Here is a 22,818-nt window from a genome sequence, read left to right as displayed (position 1 = left end):
TGCCTCCAGGTCTGGGGCTCTATCTACTGCACTGCCTAGTTGCCCATATATACACATATATTTATATAAGTCTGTAATAGCTATGTATCTAAGAATTTATTTTAATGTAATGCTTTCCTTTGTAATCTCATGTATTTTATTCATTTAAAAATATCATTACAAGGAGGAGTGCATAGGTTTCACCAGACTGCCCAAGGGAATCCATGACACAAAACTGTACTCATACTCCTGAGTCAGGCCCTATCTTTGAACATTTCTAGTGCTTAGGAAGTTTCTGCTTCCATGGAGCCTCCCTACTTCTTTACAGCTTTTACCCATAGGTCTTTATTCTAGGGCCAAGCAGAACAAATCTAATCCTTGTTTCACATGGCAGCCCTTCATAAACCTGGAGATTGCTGTGCGTCACTCCCAAGCCATCTCCAGGCTAAGTGACTTCATTCTCTTCAACCGATGCCCACGTGGTATGGTTTCAAGTCCCTTCACATCTTGCTGGTCTTCCCACGACTATACTGCAGTTTGTCAATGTTCTTCCTAAATATAGTGTCCAGAAGTGGACACGATACTCCAGATGTTGTCTGCCCAGGTAGAACTGGCTGTGACCATCACCCCTGGCTTCTGGACATCCGATTCTTCTTCATGCAGCCCGAGTTTGAATGAGCTCTTTTGGCTGCTGTGTCACAGTGTTGACTCATATTGCTCTATTAGTTCACTCACACCCCCATTGCAGTGCACACCCCTCTCATATTACCTGCACAGCTCACTGTTTCCCTTTCCAGGCAGGGAATATCTCCCCTCATACTGAATCCTCCAGATGGTGGCTGGGGTGGCAGAAGACACTTACCCAACTATTATGCTGCACCCAAATACTATCTTTAGTATGGTTATTAGCTAAGAGGATACCTAGGCCCACCTAAAGTTTGGGGAGTCTGGGTCCCTTGGGCTAAATGCCCACCAGGTCTCCTGATGTGAAGTCCAGAGCTCTTTAAGTAAAGTTCACATGGATACCTAACGATAGATTTCAAAATATTCTTTACATGTGGTAAAAAACAAAACAAACCCCAACCCTCCAAGCTCTTTTGAAAGTACTCTGGAGGGGATGGAAAACATCCCAAGAGGCAGTCTCTTGAGACTCTTTGTAACTAACACCCCCTAAGGCTAATATAATCCCCTGTGAATCTGTAGTTGCTGCTTGGTCCACTAGAGGGCAGGAGCTCACAGGCCAACCCAGATTCAGAAGTTTGGTGGTGGGAATTCACGGCAGGCCACCTTCCCATTCCATCCAAACTACCCAGAGCCAGCACTCTGAAGATCCTCTGGGGCAAGTGCAGTCCAGAAAAGGCCTTTTCCCATTCCCTCTCTGACTGAATGGTTGTTGCTGTGGCCCCATTGGCAGAACCCTATGTGGTGCCAGGAGAAGTGCCAGAAATAGAGATTTAGAGGAAGCTGAAATGCAAACCAAAGGCATGGCCAGCCCCACTCACCTTCCTGAAAGCATCTTATCTTGTGATGCCCATGAATGAAATGCCAAACACAGACCCTTTCTCATTTGCGGCTCTGCCAATCAATGTTAAGGCAAGATCTCTCAAGATAAGTTCAAAGTCCCTCTAAGTGTTACGGGGCAGGCTTCCCAGAGATTCTCACTGAATTCCAGGTGTTCAACTTCTCCATGGTCATATTTGGATCTTCCCATGGCATCTCCTTTACCTTTCATAACAGATAGGGTATTATACCTTCGGAGGTTCACAGCCTCTATACCTTTTAGCACTGATCTTCTAGCAAGCACCTTAACAAATGAGCAGAGTACAAAAGAATTCTGATCTTCAGTTAGAGACCTGAGCCCAAGTCCCAGCTCCCACATCTAACTCACTGTATTACTCTGGACTAGTCATTTCATTTCTCTGAGTTTCATCTACAGAATGGGGGTAATGATCTCTGTCCTGAGATATAAATAGACAATGGATATAAAAAACTAAGCAAATGGCAGTGTTTCTTTCTCCTCCTCTTCCTCCTTCTCCTCCTCTTTCAGCTTTTTCTTCTCCTTTTTCTCCCCCTCCTTCCATTATTCTTGCATTGTTTTTATGGAGCTTGGATTAGAAATGATTCTGGGACAAGTTGCTATTCTACTAATTCTTTCATGGTTAATGTTCTGCAGACTACTGCACAAATCAAATAGCTTTTTTGGGTACCTGAATAAAAGTGTTAGGACTGATGTTCATTCTCTCTAGGTTCACTGAAAACAGTATTTGTATAATTTCAGTAGCAGGCAGGATGATGGGGGTGATCTAGGTCTCATCCTCTTCGTGCATAATTTCTTTTGCCAGGTCTCTATGTTTTGAAAGTTTTTCCTTCCATACAGTTTGGAGATTATGAATATTTGGTATAGTGTCTTCTATTAAAAACATTATTCTTAAGTTCTTCCAGATCAATGTTCCATCCAGGTGGTGGTGGATGACAGTTTTATCAGAAATAATGCTCTGGTTGTAATATTTTGAGGTCTGTATTTGCAGTATGGAGGTTTGTCATCTGGCAGTTCATGAGTTCATGTGCATCCTGCATCTCCTAACCTCTCCCCTCCCCATTTCCCCACAGTGAGGGTCACTTGATTCCTCTCTTGAATTATAGCCATTTCAGAAGCTCCATCTGGAGGTCACAAGATCATTGATCTAAAATTGAAAGGGACCTCAGAGGCTTTCTAATCCAACTCCATCTTTAAACAAAGAATCATTTCTATAACATTCTCAATAAATTGCCATCAAGCCTTTGTTGGAAGAAAGACCTCCAGTGAGGTTGGGGGGTTGAGGGTAGCTTTTCCTTCCCAAGGCAGTCATTCCACTTTTGGAAAGTAATCACAGAGAACATTTTCCTCCCATTAAACTGAAATCTGCCTTTCTGTTCCTAGTTCTGTTTTGTGACTAAGCAGAATGAATCTGACTCTTTTTCCACATGAAAGCTCTTCAGACACTTAAAGACAGATCGAGTTCCCTCTAAGTGTTTCTATGTCCAGGTCAAGTGTGTTGGGTCATTTCCTTTGGCCATTTTCCACATATGACATGATCTTGAAGCTCTTTGCTTTGTGACCACCCTCTGCTGGACACCCTCCAGCTTATCAATTAATTAATAAACATTTATTAAAGGCCTACTATGAGCCAGGCCCTGTGACCCTCCTAACATGAGGGGTCCAGACTTGGACACAATATTCCAGATGTATTCTTTCCAGGGCCAAGTACTATCACTTCTAGCTTTTGGATACAGTGCTTCTCTTGATGCAGCCTAAGATCAATCACTTTAGCTATTATCTTTTTTTGGGGTGTGTGTGCAGGAACTATTGTCATCTATCACCCTATTGTCACACATTGCATGTACAGGACATTAAACCTCTTAGATTTTTTTTTTAGATGAACTTTTAACTAGCAACATCTCCCCTATACTTGTGAAGTTGCTTTTCTGAATCCAAGTGAGACTTAACATTTATTTATATTAAATTTATCTTATTTGATTTGGTTCAATGTTGAACCAACAATGTAGCGTCAAGATCCTTTCGGATCCTCACTCTGTCACCCAACTTGTTAAACGTTCCCCCTGATTTCATGTTATCTGCACATTTGATAAGAATGCCCTGAAGCTGTAAGAGACAGTGCTGAATCCTAGAAGGCCTGACAACAGCTTGAACAGATTGTTCAATGTTCAGTGCAAAAATTTATATTTTGGAAATTGGTAAATGCTACAAACTGGGTTTAATTTATTGTTTTGTAGATCATCTAGAGTTAAGAATGCAATGAGGAAAATGTCAGTAATACAGATTAAACTTAAAAGTATGTTATGGGTATGTTTTGTTTGTTTTGGAGAGCTGGTTGTTAAACTTTTACTAGCACATCCCTGAGCATCTCTGACATAGTAGTATGACCATGTGTCAGTTACTTTATCCCTCCAGTTTAAAATAAGGATGACAATAAAAGCTCTCATATGTACCTCACAGGGTTGTTATGAGGCAAAGGAGATAATATATAGAGAGTACTTTGTACATTTTAAAGTGCTGTGTAAATGTTATTATTTATCCACATCTCTGATAAGTTACAATTATCAAGCCCTAGTCTGATGCCTCACCATGATGGTGAAGTGATCTTGGGTCTCTAAAGACTAAAGTCACGAAATACAACCTCTGATAAGTCCCACAAAGCTGGAAAGACTTTGAGAATAGGCCTGGTGCAAAACATGTGTTTATGACTGTCAGGATCTTAATAAAGCCTCTTTGCTTCATGGGCACTAATAATGACAATAGTAACAATTCATATTTTGATAGCTTTTTCCTCGCAATAGCTATGGGAAATACAGATCGCAAGTATTCTTCTTTTATAGATGATGAAACTGAGGTTTATACAGAAATTGAGCTTAATGTAACTTTTCCATGGTCATGCAACTAGCTAAATGTGGGTTAGAATTAGGTTTCAGGCAAATGACAGTAATTTCTGACTTGCTGAACACAGTGATGTCTTGATCCAGAATTTGGGTGGATTGAGGCTTATGGAATGCTCGATAGGGCACTGTAGCATAATCAAAGGAATGCTGACCTTGGTGTCAGAAGGGACCTGGTTTCAAATCTCATTTCTGATACCTTCTTCTACTTATCAGCTGTGTGACCATGGCATTTTAGCCCGTGGTTTAGACTTCCCCAGAGGAAAATATTCTTGGGGTTGCTAGAGATACTACCCTCAACATCTTGGTGAATCCCACTTTCACCCTCAGGAAACCACCTAGGCATCCAGCCTTATGGGACTTATGTACATAAGGAGCCTGAACCTTTCCAAGAAGGAAACGAACTTCAAGTTATTGGAAAAGGTAATCCTTTTTCTCATCAGATCTAAATGTCCAAAAATACTCATAGTAAGAGCAAAAGGCAAAGCCTGAGTTGTTCTCTCTCCCATATTACAGCTTATACTCTGCTTCTCCTATAGTGTTGGGATCTCATAGACAGGAATCCTAAGGGTTTCTTTCTCTTCCACTTTGATTTTTTTTTTTTATTATAGAGGCCATCCCTTGAGTAACTTAAAGAGGCCTATTCACTGAATGGGCTTTATTTCACTCAAAGTGAGAACCTAAAAAGATCTTACCCTAAAAGGGCCAGGGTGTCCCATTGCACCCTGGGCCATCTGCAGTCATCCTGACAAATATCTGGCCACTGGACCCAGATGACTCTGGAGGAGAAAGTGAGGCTGGTGACCTTGCATAGCCCTCCCTCACTCAAATCAAAGTTAATTACAAGTCAAGTCATCATCTCCCTGATGTCATGATCCTCTTTGAGAAAGAAGGGCAAACCCAACAACAAGTGTAGGGATCTCATTTATGAGACCTGTTGTTGCTCAAAAACTTCCTCTTTTCTTTAGAAGACTGGGTTCCAGAATTCTGGAACAGAGGATTATTATTAAAGAAGCAACCTTAAGCCTGGTGCTGATGGGGAAATCATCATATTCCTAAAAGGCCGGATTCTAGGATTTTGCTGCCCTGGAACACTTCTTCTTTTGTCTCAGAGACTAGAGGTTCAAGAATTCTCAGTTCTCCTGCAGAAACTCCAGAAGGGTTCAGAAACTTCCACCAGTCTCACCACATAGCTCCCCTCTGTCATCTCTCCGATGGTTATACCATTGCCTCTCTAAATCTGGGACTGGGAAATTGGGTTCCAAATATTCTTCCCTTGTGCTGCTTAAGCTAAAGAATATGTAGTTCCCATGTCCCTCTGCTCTAAGGTAGTGATCAGAGGTCCTCCAGGACCCAGATTTATTCAGCTCTTCTGTACTTTGGTCTGTCTTTTGCAAGGGATTAAAAAAGGAAAGAGTCTAGCCTACAATTGAAGGTTCTCTTTTATAGGTCAATATGAAGGGGTAGCTCCAGTCATATACTGCCAGAACCAATGAAATCTTTTCTATTCAATGCTGGGACCTGCCCAGTATGTGTTCTCCTTAAAGAGGTAATACTGAGCATGGTCTAGCAGATGTTCTTAAATCCTCTTAAAGGGATCATCAGTGGTCACACTCATACTCTCCATAGGAAGAGGCAATCAATTCCAAAGAAGATTCACTACTCTCATCATTCACTATGCTCACCAAACTGATTATGGAAAACACCACTAAAAGACAGTTGAACTTTGATTAATTGCAAATACCAGTGCAGGTCCCAGAAAATACATGATGAAACACACTTCCCTCACTTTTGCTAAAGGGTTAGGAAACCATGCATGTAGAGTATTGCATTCTTGTAGAATGTTGGACACAGTTGTTTGTTGGTCAGTTTTGCTTAGTTGTTTCTCTTTGTTATAAGAGAGGACTCAGTGGTGAGAGGGACCAGACTGGGAAATGATCATGGTATAAGACAGAAGAGTCTTTGATAAAACTTTTTTTTTTAAGTGGAATTCTGTGCTTGAGGATGGGGACAATGAACTGGTTCCTAATGCTGAGTGAGTGAGTGTTCTGACTGTGGCCTTTCCCTGGATCCCATCTCTCACACAAAATGGAACTAGGGTATAGTGGTAACAACTGACCCTGATACCACTGAAAGCTGACCTATAGGACATCTCCAGTGAGCATATGATAGGCTAATGAAGCCTAGGTTCTCCCATCTGTGCAATCCTCCTGACCAAGTCAATCTATTGAGGATATATAGAATACCAACAAGACTATACTTGAACAGGATTTCTTTGGGATGGAATACACTCTGGTTTTCTGGTTCCTTATGCTAAAATACCAGAAAGAGCTCCCTTATCCTTTATTATCTGCAGCATTATCACTTGCTCTTTTTTTTTGTATGAACACACAACTTATTTTATTTAACTACATAGACCTAAGATGATCTCTCTACATTTTGTAGATTCTAATGTTCCTATTGGATCCAATAATTCCATGCATTCTAAACATCTGATCAGTCACTTGAAATTATATAAAGATTCCCTCCCTCTCACTCCAGGCCACCAAAATTATTCCAATCCTGGCTTAGAACCTACTTTTTATCAGGTTATTTACTCTAATTAACTCCATAGATATATTTCTCTCAGGATAGATACAAGGCATAGTTGTATCCCCTTGTCAAAAAAGTTAATAGATTATAGGTTCCTCACTATGTTGAATGTCTCTTCCAAATTTTAGGTAAAATTTTCAATAAACTGCAAGAACAGGTCATAGGATGATAAATTTAAAGTTGGAAATTACCACTCACACTCTATGTGACATTGGACATGTCACCTTATCTCAATGGGCCTTGCATTCATTTGTGAAATGATGGGGTTGGACTAAATGATATTTAAGGTTCCTCCCAATGTGATTGTAAAAGAATCTTCTTTCTATGGGTCTCCCAACAGTACTGGGCCTGTTTATTTCCAAAATATCCTGTAAAGTCTTCTTTGATTCCCTCTTAAGTTTGTTAGCAAACATCTCACTGGAACCTCACACAGCACATTCACTCTCTGATGCACTCACTGATCATGCACTATGGGCTATTGTAGCTCTCTGTGTTGGTGTCTTATCTAGAGAGCAGGTTTTAAATTCATGATCTTCCCTAAACTTTGTGTCTTCCTTATAGGATCATAGATTTGGAGCTAGAAGAGACCTTAGAGACCTATCTAATATTCTCATTTTCTAGATGAGGAACAGAGGCCCAGAGATCAAGGGATCTGCCTATTGTCACACAGGGAGTAAGAAACGGAGGTAGGATTTGAACTCAGGTTCACTGACTTTAAAAGCAGCACTCTGTTCACTTTACCAAGAGGCAGCACTAGTTACAGTGCTTTACCAATGCTTCTTAAACCATGATTTGAGGGTTTAAGAAATGCTAAAGGGGTCAAGAGTGGAAAAAGTTTAAGAAGCCCTGCTTTACACCATCAAGTTTTAAATTAATTCCATTAAACAGACATTTATTAAGCACCTGTCATATGAAAGGATAATTAGGAGGTGCAGTGCATAGAGCACTGGGTCTGATGTCAGGAAGATCTGAGTTTAGACACTAGCTGTGTGACCCTGGACAAGTCCCTTAACTTCTATTTGCCTCAATTCTTCATCTTTAATGGGGACACAGTGGCAAACCACTCTAGTATCTTTGCCAAGAAAACCCCATGGCAAGTCCATGGAGTCATGAAGAGTTGGACAAGACTGAACAACAACAACGTTTAGCGTATGAATGAATCAATGGCACTGAGGCTCATCTCAGTTCAGTTTTGGAAGGCAGTAAGTACATGGCTTATAAATGGCGACCTGGGCTTGAACCAACTCTCTCTTTTGGGGCTTTCCCTATGAATAACTGGAGTTGGAATGGAAGTCACTCCTCTCCCAGAATCCCTCCTGCCTATAGGCCAGTCTGCACTAGCCTGCCTCCTCTAGCAAAGAGAGGAACCACTGCTCCCCGGACTGCCAGTCCAGCACCATTCACAACTGCTAAGTTAGCTTTACAGTGAATGGAACAAAAATCTTCAAATACTGGAGCTCCCCCTCCTCCTCTTCCTCCTGAGCTGAATGTTCTAAGATAGGAGAAAAGACCTAAAATTGGGCAGACCAAATTTCTAAGAAATGAACAAGACCAGGAATAAAATTACCCACCCGAACTCAGTCAAAGGGAAAGAGAGGCAATAAATGGCTAATCTCAACATCACTTCAGAACATGAAGTGAAGAGGCTGAACAGTTTAATTAGAGCCTCTTCGGCGGGGAGATATTAACTACACAATGATGGAATAGAAAAGACTTATCCTGGAACACTGCTACATAGGACAGAAGGGCCTGTGATAAAAAACCAGAAAACACAAAAAAGACTCCCACAAAGAACTCCAGACTGTCTTACCCTGTGTGCTTCATCATCAGCTCTGATCAGGACAAACCTGCCCAGCTGTGCCATCCAATCTGCACTGTCAGTTCGTGCATTAAGATAATCAAGAAGGCCCTGTGTAATTGGCCATTCTATTCATCTAGTCTCATTTACTACCACTGGCTGCAAATTTCAGGTGTGGGATGAAGAGGGAATCTTATAAGACTCCCAAAGGGCTGGATTCAGAGAAAGCTCTGGACATGCAATAACAATAAGTATTTATTAAAAAAAAATGTGCCAGGATGTCTGTCCTGTGCTGGATACTGGGGACATATGTGTAAAGAATGAAACAATCTCTACTTCACAAAAAGCTAACATTCTAATGGGGGAGACACCAAGTATACATGAAAACATAAAGAAATATAAAGTGAAGAATACAAATATGTAGAAAGTAATTAAATACAAATACAAACAAAGCAGTTTAATAAAGGGAATTTGGGAAGGGGGATATTGGGAAAGGCTTCATGCAGAAGATGCAGGCACGGGAGCTGTATATTAAAGGAAGAGAGAAGATGCTATGAAATGGAGGGAATGAGGGAATGAATTCTAGGCTCCAGGGACAGCAAGGGCAAAGGCATGGAAACTGGACAGAGCATTGTAAGAAAGGCACAGAGAGAAAGCCAGTTTGACTGGATTGCAGAGTAGAATAGGGAGAGTAATTTTCAGTGGAACTAGAAAGATAAGATGGAGGCAGGTTGTGAAAGACTTTAAAAAACTAAACAGAGGAGTTTATATTTTATCCTCAAGGCAACAGGGAATCACTGAAGTTGGCTGAGTAAGGGAGTCAGTCATAAGGTCAGATTTACACTTAGGAAAAATCACGTTGGTAGCCATGTGTAGATTAGACTTGAGCAGTGAGAGACTGGAGCCACTTCTTGGAGGCTTCTATGGCCATTCTGTAACTTTGGGACAAGCACTCTTTTTAAAAGTCACAAGACAGTATGGTGTAGACTGATGGACCAGGAATCAGAGGACTTAAGTCCAAATTTACCTGTGTGACTCCGGGCAAGTCACTTAACCTTTGAGCCTCAGTGTCTTCATCTGCAAAATGAGGGGATTGGACAAGATTATTTCTAAAGATCCTTCCAACTTAAATCATTGCTTCTATGATCCTAAAAGATCTGTGAAGAGGATTGGACAAAGATTTGGATGAAGGTTCAATTCAGATCTTGTGTGATCTAAACTGGCTGGCTTGTTTTACCTGGAGAGGAGAGAGCGGGATTTGCCAGAAGTCCAGGAAGTTATTCTCTCTCATCTTAGCCCTCTAGGATGTGTAGGATGGTCCACTCCATTTCTATGGGTTCCTGGCTATTTCTATAGTTATCCCATCACTATACTTTGGGGAACACTATGCATTATTCAATGATGATGTCAGTAGGCTTGGACATGCTAATTGTAGAAAGGCCTGAATCTGAATGAGGCTTAGCAAGGATAAAATACTGAAGGAAATCTCTTTTGACTTCCTTAAATGAGGCAATTCATGCAGATGATTTTTAAAAAAAATTTGGTTTGGATGGCCATGAGAAACCTGCCTTGTAGTAGGATAAAAACTGGGTACCCATAGGTAGCGAAAAGAGTCAGAGAAGGGGCTGGAAAGTAATAGGAGTTTAAACTGACCTAAGCTGACTTACTAGACTAGTAAGAAAAGAAAAAAAAAGATTTCTCAGAAAGCAGGGGACCTGGGCCTAGATAGATAGATAGATAGATAGACAGACAGACATAGACAAACAGACAGAAAAGATAGATAAATAGACACATACAAAGAGTTAGATAAAAAATAGCGAGACAGATAAAAAGATAGACACAAAGAGATAGAAAGATATACAGATAGAAAGATGGATAGATCTAGATACAAGCAGAGATAGATATACAAACTCACTGAGAGATACGTACAAACAAAGAGATAGAAAAACAGATAGATGGATAGATAAACATAAAGATAGTTAGATGATAGATAGATAGGCAGATGGCTACACATAGACTTGGGGACCTAATTGAAAAAGTCCCAACAGAAATGAAGAAACTGGCAAAGAACTGGCTTCTTTGTCTATGGTGACTTTTAGCAGGATATAGTTTCCTTCCTTATTATCTCTTTTGATTAGATCTATTTCTACTTTTGCTTTGTCTGAGATTAGGATTGCTACCCCTGCATTTTTTTACATCAGTTGAAGCATAACATAATCCAAAGAATTGGCTCCTTTTCCCTTTGCTGTACCTATGCTGACCTGACTTTGTCTTCCCTTTCTGTAGTAAGTAGCAACCAAGACTATGTTCCCATGAGCCTAATATACTTTGTTGACATGGTAACTTAACTTTGAAGAAAGCTACAGGGGTGGCAATTTTTCTAGGACTGGTGCATGTTGGAGAGGCTCTTTGTGTGTCAGTGGAAAGAGCTGAATTAAATTCAGAGAAGCTGGTTCAAACCCTGACTCTGCCACTCACCAACTGTATGACCTTGTGCAGGTCATGTCACTTCCTTGGCTTTAGTTTCAAATCTGTAAGGAGAGGTCTGGATTAGATGACCTTTAGGGTCCCTTCTGGTTCCCCTCTAGTATGTTCTGATTCTCTGGATATCAGGGGTGAGGATGAAGCCAGGGAACTCTCTTGAGGAGACTGTGCAAGGGTTTCAGTTCAGGTGACTAAATGCTAAACGGTAATCTGATGTGTGACCTTGGACAAGTAATTTAACCTCCCTTGGCTCTGATCTTCTTTTCTGCCAAATGACGGGGATTGCAGCAGACCATTTTTAAGATTCTTTTCGGGGCTAAAAAAAGCTCCCACAATTTTCAAGTTTTTACGTCTGAGGCAGAAGATGCTCTCTGCATTTCCCCAGGAACTCAGTTTCCAGGACCATGACGTCTTTCTTACTTAATATATTTATTTCTGACACATGAAAGTAGATTTCAGGACATTTGTTTATTTGCTTTTTTTTCCTCTTAGAGGAGATGGCCCAGCATGAAGCAAGTCTAGCCTCAGGGGAATTATTCCAATTCTGCATTCTCATTCTTCTCTTAGTCATTCCAGAAGAAGGCTGGAGCTGTGGTTACAGTCTGCTAGTCCCAATGACACAGGAGATACACAGCTCTAGGACAAGAAGGGGAGGAAAAAGGAAGACCTTGGGAGTCTCTGTGGATCAGGAGACTGCTGGTGGTGAGGTTAGGTGGTTCCATTAACCACACCTGTTTGCCTTAGGAGAGGATTTCTGCTACTTGTTCTGGGGTCCTAACCAGGTCCAAACATGGAGCCACTGAGAGATTTGTTCATCCTTCAGCAGTTAACAAGGTCTCATCAGACTGGTCTTCTCACTGTCTCCAGGGCAGATCATATGCATTTCTGGCATCACACCTTTGCCTGGAATGTCCTACTCTCTCCTCTTTGTCCATATCTTCCTTCTATTTTGCGTTTACCTATTTATCTACATGTTATCTCCCTCATTAGTATTTCAGTTTTTTGAAGGCAGGGGCTGTTTTGGCCTCTCTTTGTATCCCCAGGGCCTGGCACAGTGCCTGGCACAGGATAGGGCTTAATAAATACTTGTTGATTGGTTGATTCAGTGGCTGCCTATCCTTCAAGGCCCAGATCGAATCCCACTTTCTCCATGAAACCTTCTATGATCACCTCAGATTCCATAGATCTCTCCTGCCTCTAAACTCCAATAGCCCTTGCTGCCAGTACTGTTTATGTGGTTCTTGGTATATGGCCACTTAACTTTTCATGAGAATTAGTCCTTTTCCCTGGAAGACTTCAAGCTCCTTGAGGTCAGCTCCATAGCACCTAGCACAGGGCTGGAGCTCAGCAGTTCCTCAAAAAGTGTTCATTAAATGCAGTAATTCGTGAGTGTATGGATGACTATCAATGATCTGGCATCTACATAGCACACAACATTATACGGGTGTACAAAGTATGACACCCTTAGCACATAATTTGTATATATACATGTATATATAGGTTATATGCCATTGACCTACCATCAGTAAGCTTTGTGGTTGTTGTTCAGTCACTTTTCAGTTGCATCTGATACTTTGTGACCCCATTTGGGGTTTTCTTGACAAAGATACTGGAGTGGTTTGCCATTTCCTTCTCCAACTCATTTTACAAATGAGGAAACTAAGGCCAACAGGGTTAAGTGACTTGTCTAGGGTCACACAGCTAATAAATATCTGAGACTTGATTTGAACTCATGTCTTCCTGACTCCAGGTCTGGCACTTGTGCCACCTAGCTGCTCAGAAGGAGACATTAGAGGTCATCTAGTTCAAACCCCTCATTTTATAGATGAGAAAACTGAATTCCAGAGAGATAAGGTGACTTGTCTACTGCATAGGTAGTAAATACCCAAGATGGGACTTGAACACAGGTCTTCTGGCTCCAAATCTGAAGCTCTTTTCACCACATCATATCTGCCTCTTTCCTAGCACTGGGGGAAAAAAAAAGAGAATCTTGGTCCACAGAATTGATGATTTAGCCAGAATGGCTGACACTCTCTAGTGTCTATCACTTTCCCATTCAACTATACCCACTAATGGATGATACCTCCTGTAGTCAATGTCCTAAAGGACCTCTAGCAGAGTCCAGGGAATGCAATGTCACAGTGTTGATGTTGGCTGGTGTTTTCATGTAGCAGGTGGAATGGAGACAGGTGTAAAAAACAACACTGACAAATACTCCCTTCAACCAAAACAACTGGGAGCACAGGACTCAGCTGGAACCAGGCAAAACAAGGCATCTGCTCTGCTTCCCTCTGGTACCACAGTGTAGGTCCCACATGACAATGGACACGGAGCCAGATGGGCTGGGGTGGGGAAAAGTACCCAGGCCAAAATGGACTAAAGGAATCCATAGGCTGTTCTGAAAGGCCTTCTGTTCCTGGGATTGGCCAGGCAGGGAGGGGGGAGTGCCTTGGACTGAATCAAGTTGGTCAATTATCTGTTATTCCCAACTTGTGGTAACCTTGCCCCTGTGCTTTCCTTGTGCCAAGGCAACTGGTCATCTCAGTCACAATTTCTATGGGGGGTAGAGTGCTTTATGAGTGGGAGAGGATCACTAGAGATATTTATATTTTTTCTGTACCTTGTTATAGGTATCTGGTCTGGTTCAATCACATTTCCAGATGAGAGATGTGGCAAAAGAGGGTCTTGGAGTTTGGAAGGGCAGATGACAGAAGCAGTGAGGATGCTGATGCCCATTTTCATGTGCCACCACAGTCCTCAGCTTATCATATAGGCCTAGCCTACAAGGGGTGTGGGATTAGATGGGGAAACCTAGCCTTGTCCTCACCCATCTCTTCCTCCATGGCATCAGTGAGGAGAAAGGGATCAAGGTTCTCCAATTCATCCTTTATTTAGCTGCTAAAATAATCTTCCTAAGGTACAGGTCTGTCTAACCTCCTTACTCCTTCAAAAACCTTCAGAGGCTTCTGTTGCCTCTATGATAAAATGTAAACTACTTAGCTTGTCACTGAAAGCCTTCTCCAATAGGTTCCAACCTATCTTTCTTAGACTTATTTCCATTTTGCTCTTCACTATCCTTGTGCCCCATATCTAACCACTTTCTGGCTCTTGCCAACTTTATCTCTATAGCATCTTTCTCCTGCAATCCATTCACATGGTTACCATGTTAGTTCAGGCCCTATTCCCTTCTTGCCTGGACTATTGCAATGGCTTCCCAATAGGTTATCCTTCCTCTAGGCTCTCCCCTCTCAGATTCATCCTTTATACGGCAGCCAAATCAATATTTCTAAAAAATAGGTCTGACCATGTCATACCCAGCTTAAGAAGCTTCAGTATCTCCCTATTGCCTCTAAGAGCAAATACTAACTCTCCTGCTTGTTACTTAAAACCCTTGACAATATGTATAACTCCAGTCTTTCTTGATTAATTTCAGTTATTCTGTGTTCACCTCTTATCATATCTTCTGTTCTATATAAAGAGGGGGGCCAAGATAGTTATCTCTTTATTTCCTACAAGGTGCACTGTTTTTGGACTTCTTTATCTTCATGACAAAGCAGGAGGTAGGTACTAATATTATTCTTATTTTACAGAAGAGGAAACTGAAGTATAAAAAAGTCAGGTGACTTGCCCAGGGTCATACAACTAAATAAGTATCTCGGGTCTTCCTGACTCCTGGGCACTATGTACACTATGGTGTCCCTAGATGCCTTGACTTTGTATATATTGTATGTATGTATCTGTGTTATTTCTTCCCGGTATAAGCTCTAGAGGGCAAGGACTTTTCCTCCTTTTGTCTCCATAGTGCTAAGCACAGTGTCTGGCGCTCAGTAGGTATTTGATAAATACAGTTGGAATCAAATTGGATTTCTCTCCCTGCTCCTCCCTGCTTTTCTAATTCCTTTTCCATTTCCTCATGGTTTAGCCCTTGTATGATACCTATGGTTTACGTAGGAGGACTACTTATCTTTGGGAATATTCAAGGGAGGAGAGGCCATAGACACCTGCATTACCCCGGCTCATTACCTGTTCACCAGAGGTTCTGAACTTCTCTAAATTTGATCTCTTCTCCAGGCTGCTTCTGGTTTCCACCCCTCCCCCCCAATACTTTGGCAAACAACTAAATCCAAAGAGGCAGGGTTTGTTAAACAGCCTGGTCAGGCAGCTTTCTTCACAATGGCTTGGAGTTTTGTAAGGAATAGAAATGTGTAGGGCCCCCAAGGAACAGAAAGCTGGTACCCAGCTAATTTCATCATCCTGCCCTCTGTCTTGATGAGCAGCCAAATGCTAGCGGCCTATCTCCCTTAGCCAATCCAAAGAGGGAGAAGCCTGTTATGTCTAACATTTTTTGTTGGGTGACCTAGAAGAAATTTGGTAGAACTAGGCACACATGTACCAAGTTCTGAACCCTGAGCAGTAATGAAAGTTTAGATAGGAAGCTCTCCTGTCTTTCCCATTCCCTATCTTTCTGCCTTCCCCTGCCAAAATGTCAGAAAGGGTTTTTTTGGCCCCTGGAAATGGCAAAATCCTTAGTTTTTTGGCAGAGAGCCTTCACTCCCCCTTCTCTCACCCCGAATCCCTTCTATTCATGGTCCCTCCTTCTGAGGGGCCTCCTGGTGCCATTGAGGCCCTCAGCTCTGGAGACTCAACTTGGCACAACTGTATAACTTCCAAGCTTGACTGCTAATTCTGCAAATCCCTTCCTTTGCTGGCAGATAACCAACTCCTCTTCTGTCCTGTGCCTTCCCTGAGGTATTTCTTTTCCCTTGCCACCCTCCTCCACCCCTTCCTCTCTTTCAGTTTACTACTTGACGTCTTTCACTGGCTCTCTCCCTTGGGGAAAGATCTAGAAAAATCTAGAGGCCCAGCCTTGCATAAGAAAGAAGCTAGAAACCAGCACCCTGCCCCTCTCTCTTTCCCAATTCTTCCTTTTTCAAGCTGGTGAAAACTAATCAATTTCACCTTCTTTCCTGGGAGCACAGCATCCAGTTCTCTTGGGCCTAAGGCTTCGTGCAAAATTCAATCCCATTTCATTTGATTCAGATACTAGCTCCATGACGCTGGGCAAGTCACTTAAACTCTCTTAACCTAATTTTGAGGGTAGTAATAGCCTCTTTCTCACAGGGCTATTGTGAGAATCAAAGAATATAATATATGTAAGTATTATGTAAACCTTAAGACATTATAGAAATGTTAAGCATTATTAGTAACTATTATTATCAATACAATTAAACAAATATTTATTAAATTACCACTGTGTGCATAGTGCTATGCTTGGCACTGGAGAGGCAGAAAGGTAAAGAAATGACAATCTTCCATCACAAGTAGCTTATGTCCTATAGGGGTTGGAGTAGGAGTATATGACATGGACCTAAATAATAAATATAAAGGAGGGTTATGAGGGGATGAGGACAAAAGACAGATCCAACCAAAGTGCTGAGGCAGGAGAAAATATGCTTAGATCCTGGGAAGCTGGACAGAGGAGGTAGTGCATGAGCTGAACCTTGAAGGAAGGGAAGAATATTGAAAACTGGAGGTGAAGAGGGAGTGCAAGACAGGAAGAGAGTTGGTTGATTGGGAGACTGAGGGCTGTAGAGATTATCTATGCGCATCCCACTGGCTTGCCCTCACTACTACATAGCTTGGTGTGAAGGCTTGCTAATGGTAGGACTATGGGCTGGCAAAGAAAGGGGAGTGTGTCTGAATTGGTTAGTGTGCTAGAACTTCCACCTTGGGCTGTATCAAAAAACCCTTAGAAAAGACCTTTTATTTTATTTATATTTTATTTAAATATTTAATGTATTATATTTATATCATTCAGTCAATAAGTACTTATGTGCCATTTAGTGAAAAGAGTAAGTATTTCTATGGCATCTGCTATGAGCCAGGCTCTGTGCTAAGCACTTTATAAATATTATCTCATGTTATCTTCACAACATCTCTGTGAGACAGATGCTGTTATTATCCCCAATTTATAGTTGAGGAAATGGAGGTAAAGAGACGCTAAGTGATTTGTCCAGGGTCACAGAGCTAGCAAGTATCTGAATCTAGATTTGAACTCAGGACTTTCTGACTCCTGGACCAGTACTCTATCCACTATGCCACCACGCTGCCTCTATTTAGGAGCTTACTATGCTAAGTTCTGGGGCACTTGGTAGCTGAAGCTATGCAGAGCGGGAGAGGGGAAAAGGATTCTTGCAGAAGGTAAGATTTGAGTTTAGTCTTAGAGGAAGCTAGAAAACTAAGAGGACAGAGGTGAGAAAGGAGAGCATTCTAGGCATGGGGGCAGAGTATCATGTCCAAGGAAACTCAATTAGTTGGTGTAACTGAATGATAGAGAATATGGAAAGGAGTCAGGTGTAAGAAGGCTAGAAAGGTAGGAAGCGGCAAAACTAGTAAGAGCTTTCAATACCAAATGGAGGACTTTATCCTGGAAGTAATTGGGCACCAGTGGAGCCCACTGGGAAGAGGGATGATATGACCAAACACCTTGTGTCAAAGAATTGGAAATTGAATGGATGCCCATCGATTGAGGAACGGCTGAACAAGTTGTGGTCTATGAATGTAATGGAATATTGTTGTTCTATAAGAAATGATGAGCAGGTGAATTTTTACAAACCTGGAAAGAATGACATGAACTGATGCTGAGTGAAGTGAGTAGAACCAAGAGAACATTGTCCATAGTAGCAGCAACATTGTGTGATGATCAACCATGATTGACTTGGTTCTTCTCAATGATATAATGTATCTAAGCAATACAATGATCTAAGACAATTCCAAAAGACTCACGATGGAAAATGCTGTCCACATGCAGAGAGAGAACTATGGAGTCTGAATGCAGATGGAAGATTTTCACCTTATTTTTGGCTTTTCCCTTTTGTACTGTTTCTTCTTTTACAATATGTGTACTGTGATAATATGTTTACATGATTGCACATGTATGACCTATATCAGATTGCTTGCCATCTTGGGGAGAGCAATGAGAGGGAGGGAAAAAAATGTGAAACTCAGAATCTTATAAAAATGAATGTTGAAAACTATCTTTACATGTAATTGAAAAAAATACTATTTACTGGAAAAAAAAAGAAAAATACTTTGGCAGCTGAGTTGAGGATGGATTGGAATGGGGTGAATCTAGGCAGGGAGACTGGAAGGCTAGTGTAATAGTCCAGGTAAGAGGTGGTGAGGGCTTGAGGACGTGAACTAGGGTGGTGGTTATGTGAAGAGAGAGAAGTAGATGTATATAATAGATGCTGTAAAAGTAGAAACATCTGGCAACATCTAGCAAGACTGAATATGTGGGATGAGTAGGAGCGAGGAGTTGATGATGACTTCAAGGTTGTGAGCCTGAGTGACTGGGAGAACAGTGGTGCTTTTGATAATAATATGTAAGTTGAGAAGAGGAGAAGATTTTTTTTGGGGGGGAGAGAAGATAATGAGTTGTTATTATATATAAGGTAATTATATAAATTATATAGTGGTCATTACTTAATGACTGCATGTTGAATTTGGGATGCCTATTAGAAATTCAGTTTGACATGTCCAAAGATAGTTGAAAATGTATGGTTGAAACTCAGCAAGAGGAATAGAGATGGATATCTACATAGAATTCTCTTCCTAGAGATGATAATTGAACCCATGGGAGTTAATGAGATCACCAAGTGAGACAGAATAGAGAGAAAAAGAAAAGGGCCCAGGACAGAATCACAGTGGGTGACCTGGATGAAGAACCAGTAAAAGAATTCATTATCCTCCCATTCCTGCCCCCCCTTTGGTTCTCTCTGCTTAGTTTCAAGAGAAAAGAAACTTTTGAGAACACTTGGGCCCACAAAGAGGAGACTGTATAGTATTCTAGGGGGAGGGCACAGTGAAGCAGGTTTTCACAGGCAATGCATTTGATGAACAGTCTATGAGAGGAAATAGTGTGGGGTCAGACAGGTAGGAGGAGGAGAACCAGGACAAAGCAGTGCCATAAAACCTGGAGAAGAGAGGATGTCCAGGAGAAAGTGATTGACAATGTCACAGGCTGTAGAGAGGCCAGGACAGATTGGAATTGAGAAAAGGATTAACAATTAAGAGATCATTGGCAGCTTTGGAGAGGGCAGTTTCAGTTGAACGATGATGGGGGGGGAAACAAGATTGCAGAGATTTATGAAGCAGAGTGAGGGGGAAGAAAGCCAAATGTAGACAGCTTTCTCAAGGTATTTGGTCATTAAGGGGAGAAGACATAGAGGACAATAGCCAGCAGAGATGATAGGATCAAGTGGGGGTTTTTTTAAGGATAGGGGAAATATATGTATGTTTGTAGGCAGTGAGGAAGAAGCCAGTACAGAATAGGAAGAGTATTGGGGGCAATTTGCTGGAGACATCAGGAGGAGGTGGGATCAATGGCATGTGTAGAGGGACTTACCTTGACAAAGAGAACAGCCATCTCATTATTTGAGACAGAAGTGAAGGAGGAAATGGTGGAGAAAGATGTCTAAATTATGTGAAATGAAGAGGGGAGAAGGGGGAGCTCCTGGTGAGTGGTCTCATTGTTTTGGGGGGGTGAGATTATGTTATCTCTGGTGCTACCTCATCTTTGAAGCTTCACTTTTCAATGATAGGCCAACACTGATTTCTCCCCTTCCAGACAGTCAGAGAGCACTTACTGTCCAAACTACACATTTGGACACACATTCAATTTAGCAGTTGGTTTATGCACCAATTTTTGACTTGCTTTGAAGATAAGGAATATGGTCAACATGTGTGTGTATGTATGTATATGTACATATATATGCCCAGTCTATGTATGTATATATTTATTTCCGATGTCTAACTTTATGTGGAAAAGAAAGTATATATGTATCTCTATATGCATTTATTTATTGCCCATGAAAACTAGTGAAATGGTAAGCATATAGCAGTATCTCAGGAAAGACTTGTTGGCTTAAATTGGGGTATTACAGAAAGAACCCTGAGCTTGAATAGACATCAGAAGACATGTGTGCTAGACTTAGCTTTGCCATGAACTCCCTGTGTGACCTTTGGCAAGTCAATTCCCTTCTAGGCCTTGGTTTTCTCCTCTGTAAAATGACACATTAGAGAAGATGACTTCCAAGGTCCCTTCTAGATCTGACAGTCTATAATTCTGTGAACAGAAATTTAATTGAATTATCCTTCACACACCTCCTCCCCCTTCATTAGCACTGGTAATAGAATCAACAGTCAATCTAGTCTTCTTGGCATCATTTTTTGGGGGTGTTCTCTGCAGCCTCCCTTCCCCACCCATGCAAAGACCAGTTTCCCCCCGGAATCAGTGACCAGTTTCCTACACCCAGCAGCCCCACCTATTTAAATCTCACTTTTACCACATGAAAAATTCAAGTAACCCCAGTTCACCTGGCAGGAGGTGGGAGGCTTTGAGGAGACTGATGACTGTCAGATCCTCAGTGGTAGAAAAAGCACACACCAACAGCTGCTATTTTTTAATCGTGGGGGAGCAGCGGCTCCATTATCCTCCCATTCCTGCCCCCCTTATTGGCTCTCTCTGCTCAGTTTCAAGAGAGAAGAAGCTCTTAAGAACACCTGGGCCACAGGGAGGAGACTGTGTAGTATTCTGGGGGGAAGGGAGAGGAGGGGGAGGGCACAGCGAAGCAGGCTTTCACAGGCAGTACATTTGATAAACAAAGCCTATGAGAGGAAATAGTGTGAGCAAGACACACCATTCTCACTTTCTCCCTCCTTCCCCTTCTTGCTAGCCACAAGCTCATAGCATCTTTGTCTGCTTCTTAAAAAGAGAGACAGAGACAGAGACAGTCAGAGACAAATAGAGGGGAGGAAAGGACCCTAAAAGCACAGGGACACACTGATCCTAAAGGCAGTATATATCTAAGGAGCTTTGTTACCATGGAAACGTCTTGTTTCCTAGCTGCAAGAGTCCACTAGAAAGAAGAGAGCCGATAGAAGATGATTAACAGCCCTCAAAGAGGAGGGGAGGGGAAAGGGAAGGACCAGGGCATCGGGGTTTCAAAAAACCTTTGGAGCCTCAAGCAAAGGCAAGGAATCCCTTAAGTCAAAGGCACTTTCTCCTGGCTTTGGTTTGGACAAAACACAACAAAATAAAAACAAAAAACTATAGGGGAGAGAGTTTGAGAATAAGGGAAAGAAATGAGGCCTTTGAAAGAAACCTCACAGACTCTCTTCTCCACTGTCTTATCCCCATGGGCACTGAGAGAATAAGTAATAATAATGATGATAATATCTACAGCTAATTTTGCACTTTAAAATTTACAAAATGCTTTGTTTACCACCTTGTGGGGCAGGAAGGAAAAGTATTATTATTCTCATGTTAGTGATGAATAAACTTGTGTCTACGATCACACAGCTAATACACACTGGAACTTTTAGATGCTAGAGGGGAAGGTGGACGGCGTAGACATTTGGAATAGGGTTGTTACTGTTTGTCCTTCATTCTCCAAGAGGACCAATGGCATTATGAGGGTGATGTCTTGACTTTCAAGTGAACTGGATTTAAATGAGGCAGAGTGGTGTTGGGCAAAGTCGTCAGTCTCACTGTCTCCTTCAGGGTCAACAAAGTCCAACGGCAAGACAAAAGTCAAGAAACTGGCAATGGCCCTGAATCCAGAAAGACTTTAATTTAGAATAGGGTAATCAAAGGGAGAATAGATACATAGAATTGTGGGGTAGAAAGAATTGTGGATTAGGAGTAGAAGATTCTTTTCAGCTTTGTCAATGAACCTCTGCCCCTAACCTTGGCCAAATCATCATCCCTCTCTGGCCCTAACTTAGTTCCTTTGCAAAATGGGGACAGGGATTGGGCTGGGCTAGATTAGTGGTTCTTAAATTGTTTTGTGTGTGTTATAAATTCTTTTGTCATTCTGATGAAGCCTATGGATCTCTTCTAAGAATAAAGTTTCTAAATAATTGAAGGAAAGGCTAAATTTCTGTTAGATGTTAATGAAAATAAATATAATTTTTTTCTCATCCAACTTTCAGAGACCCCCTGAATCTGATCTCCTCTCACTCTTTTTGTTGTTCAGTTGTTTCAATCATGTCCGATTTTTTGTGACTCCATTTGGGATTTTCTTGGCAAAGATACTACAGTGGTTTCCCATTTCCTTCTCTAAGTCATTTTACAGATGAGGAAACTGAGGCAAAAGGGGTTAAGTGACTTGCTCAGGGTCACGTAATGTCTGAGGCTAGATTTGAACTCAAGAAGATGAATCTAAATTTCTTAATTGTGACTCATGCTTGGTACGCTTTCAGTGGGACATACCTTTAGAAAAGTAACTGAAGTCCATGAGTCATCAGTGTGTAGCTCTGACCCTAAAATAGACAGGGCTGTCTTAGAGTTCTAAAAAACACAACAAACATGAAAGGAGCCCTATTCCTTTCCTCACATTTCTACCATAGTAAGCCCCTAGGCTAGGTCTGAGATCTGGAGACTCCCACTTGATGAGTTTTTGGTCAGAGGATTATAGACAGCAGCCTGCCTGTGGTGGCTCATTCTGTTCTCAGTCTGTGGGGTCAGG

General features: G+C 41.6%; 1 protein-coding gene across 5 annotated transcripts in view; it reads right to left on the bottom strand.

Moving 5' to 3' along the window:
* Window positions 1-22,818, bottom strand: part of GNAO1 (G protein subunit alpha o1) — a 245,181-nt gene that overhangs the window by 65,712 nt on the left and 156,651 nt on the right. The window contains exon 1 of one of the 5 annotated variants that reach the window (XM_072632283.1): window positions 8,816-9,086. The exons of the other annotated variants lie outside the window; for them this stretch is intronic. Within the exon in view, the coding sequence (XP_072488384.1) occupies window positions 8,816-8,869 (54 nt within the window). The 5' untranslated portion in view covers window positions 8,870-9,086. Of the gene's footprint in view, window positions 1-8,815; window positions 9,087-22,818 lie in introns of those variants that run through there. 5 annotated transcript variants of the gene reach the window in all.

The sequence above is a fragment of the Notamacropus eugenii genome, chromosome 1 (assembly GCF_028372415.1).
Source record: "Notamacropus eugenii isolate mMacEug1 chromosome 1, mMacEug1.pri_v2, whole genome shotgun sequence".
In the NCBI taxonomy this organism is placed as follows: Eukaryota; Metazoa; Chordata; class Mammalia; order Diprotodontia; family Macropodidae; genus Notamacropus; species Notamacropus eugenii.
This window is presented reverse-complemented; position numbering and strand designations above follow the sequence as displayed.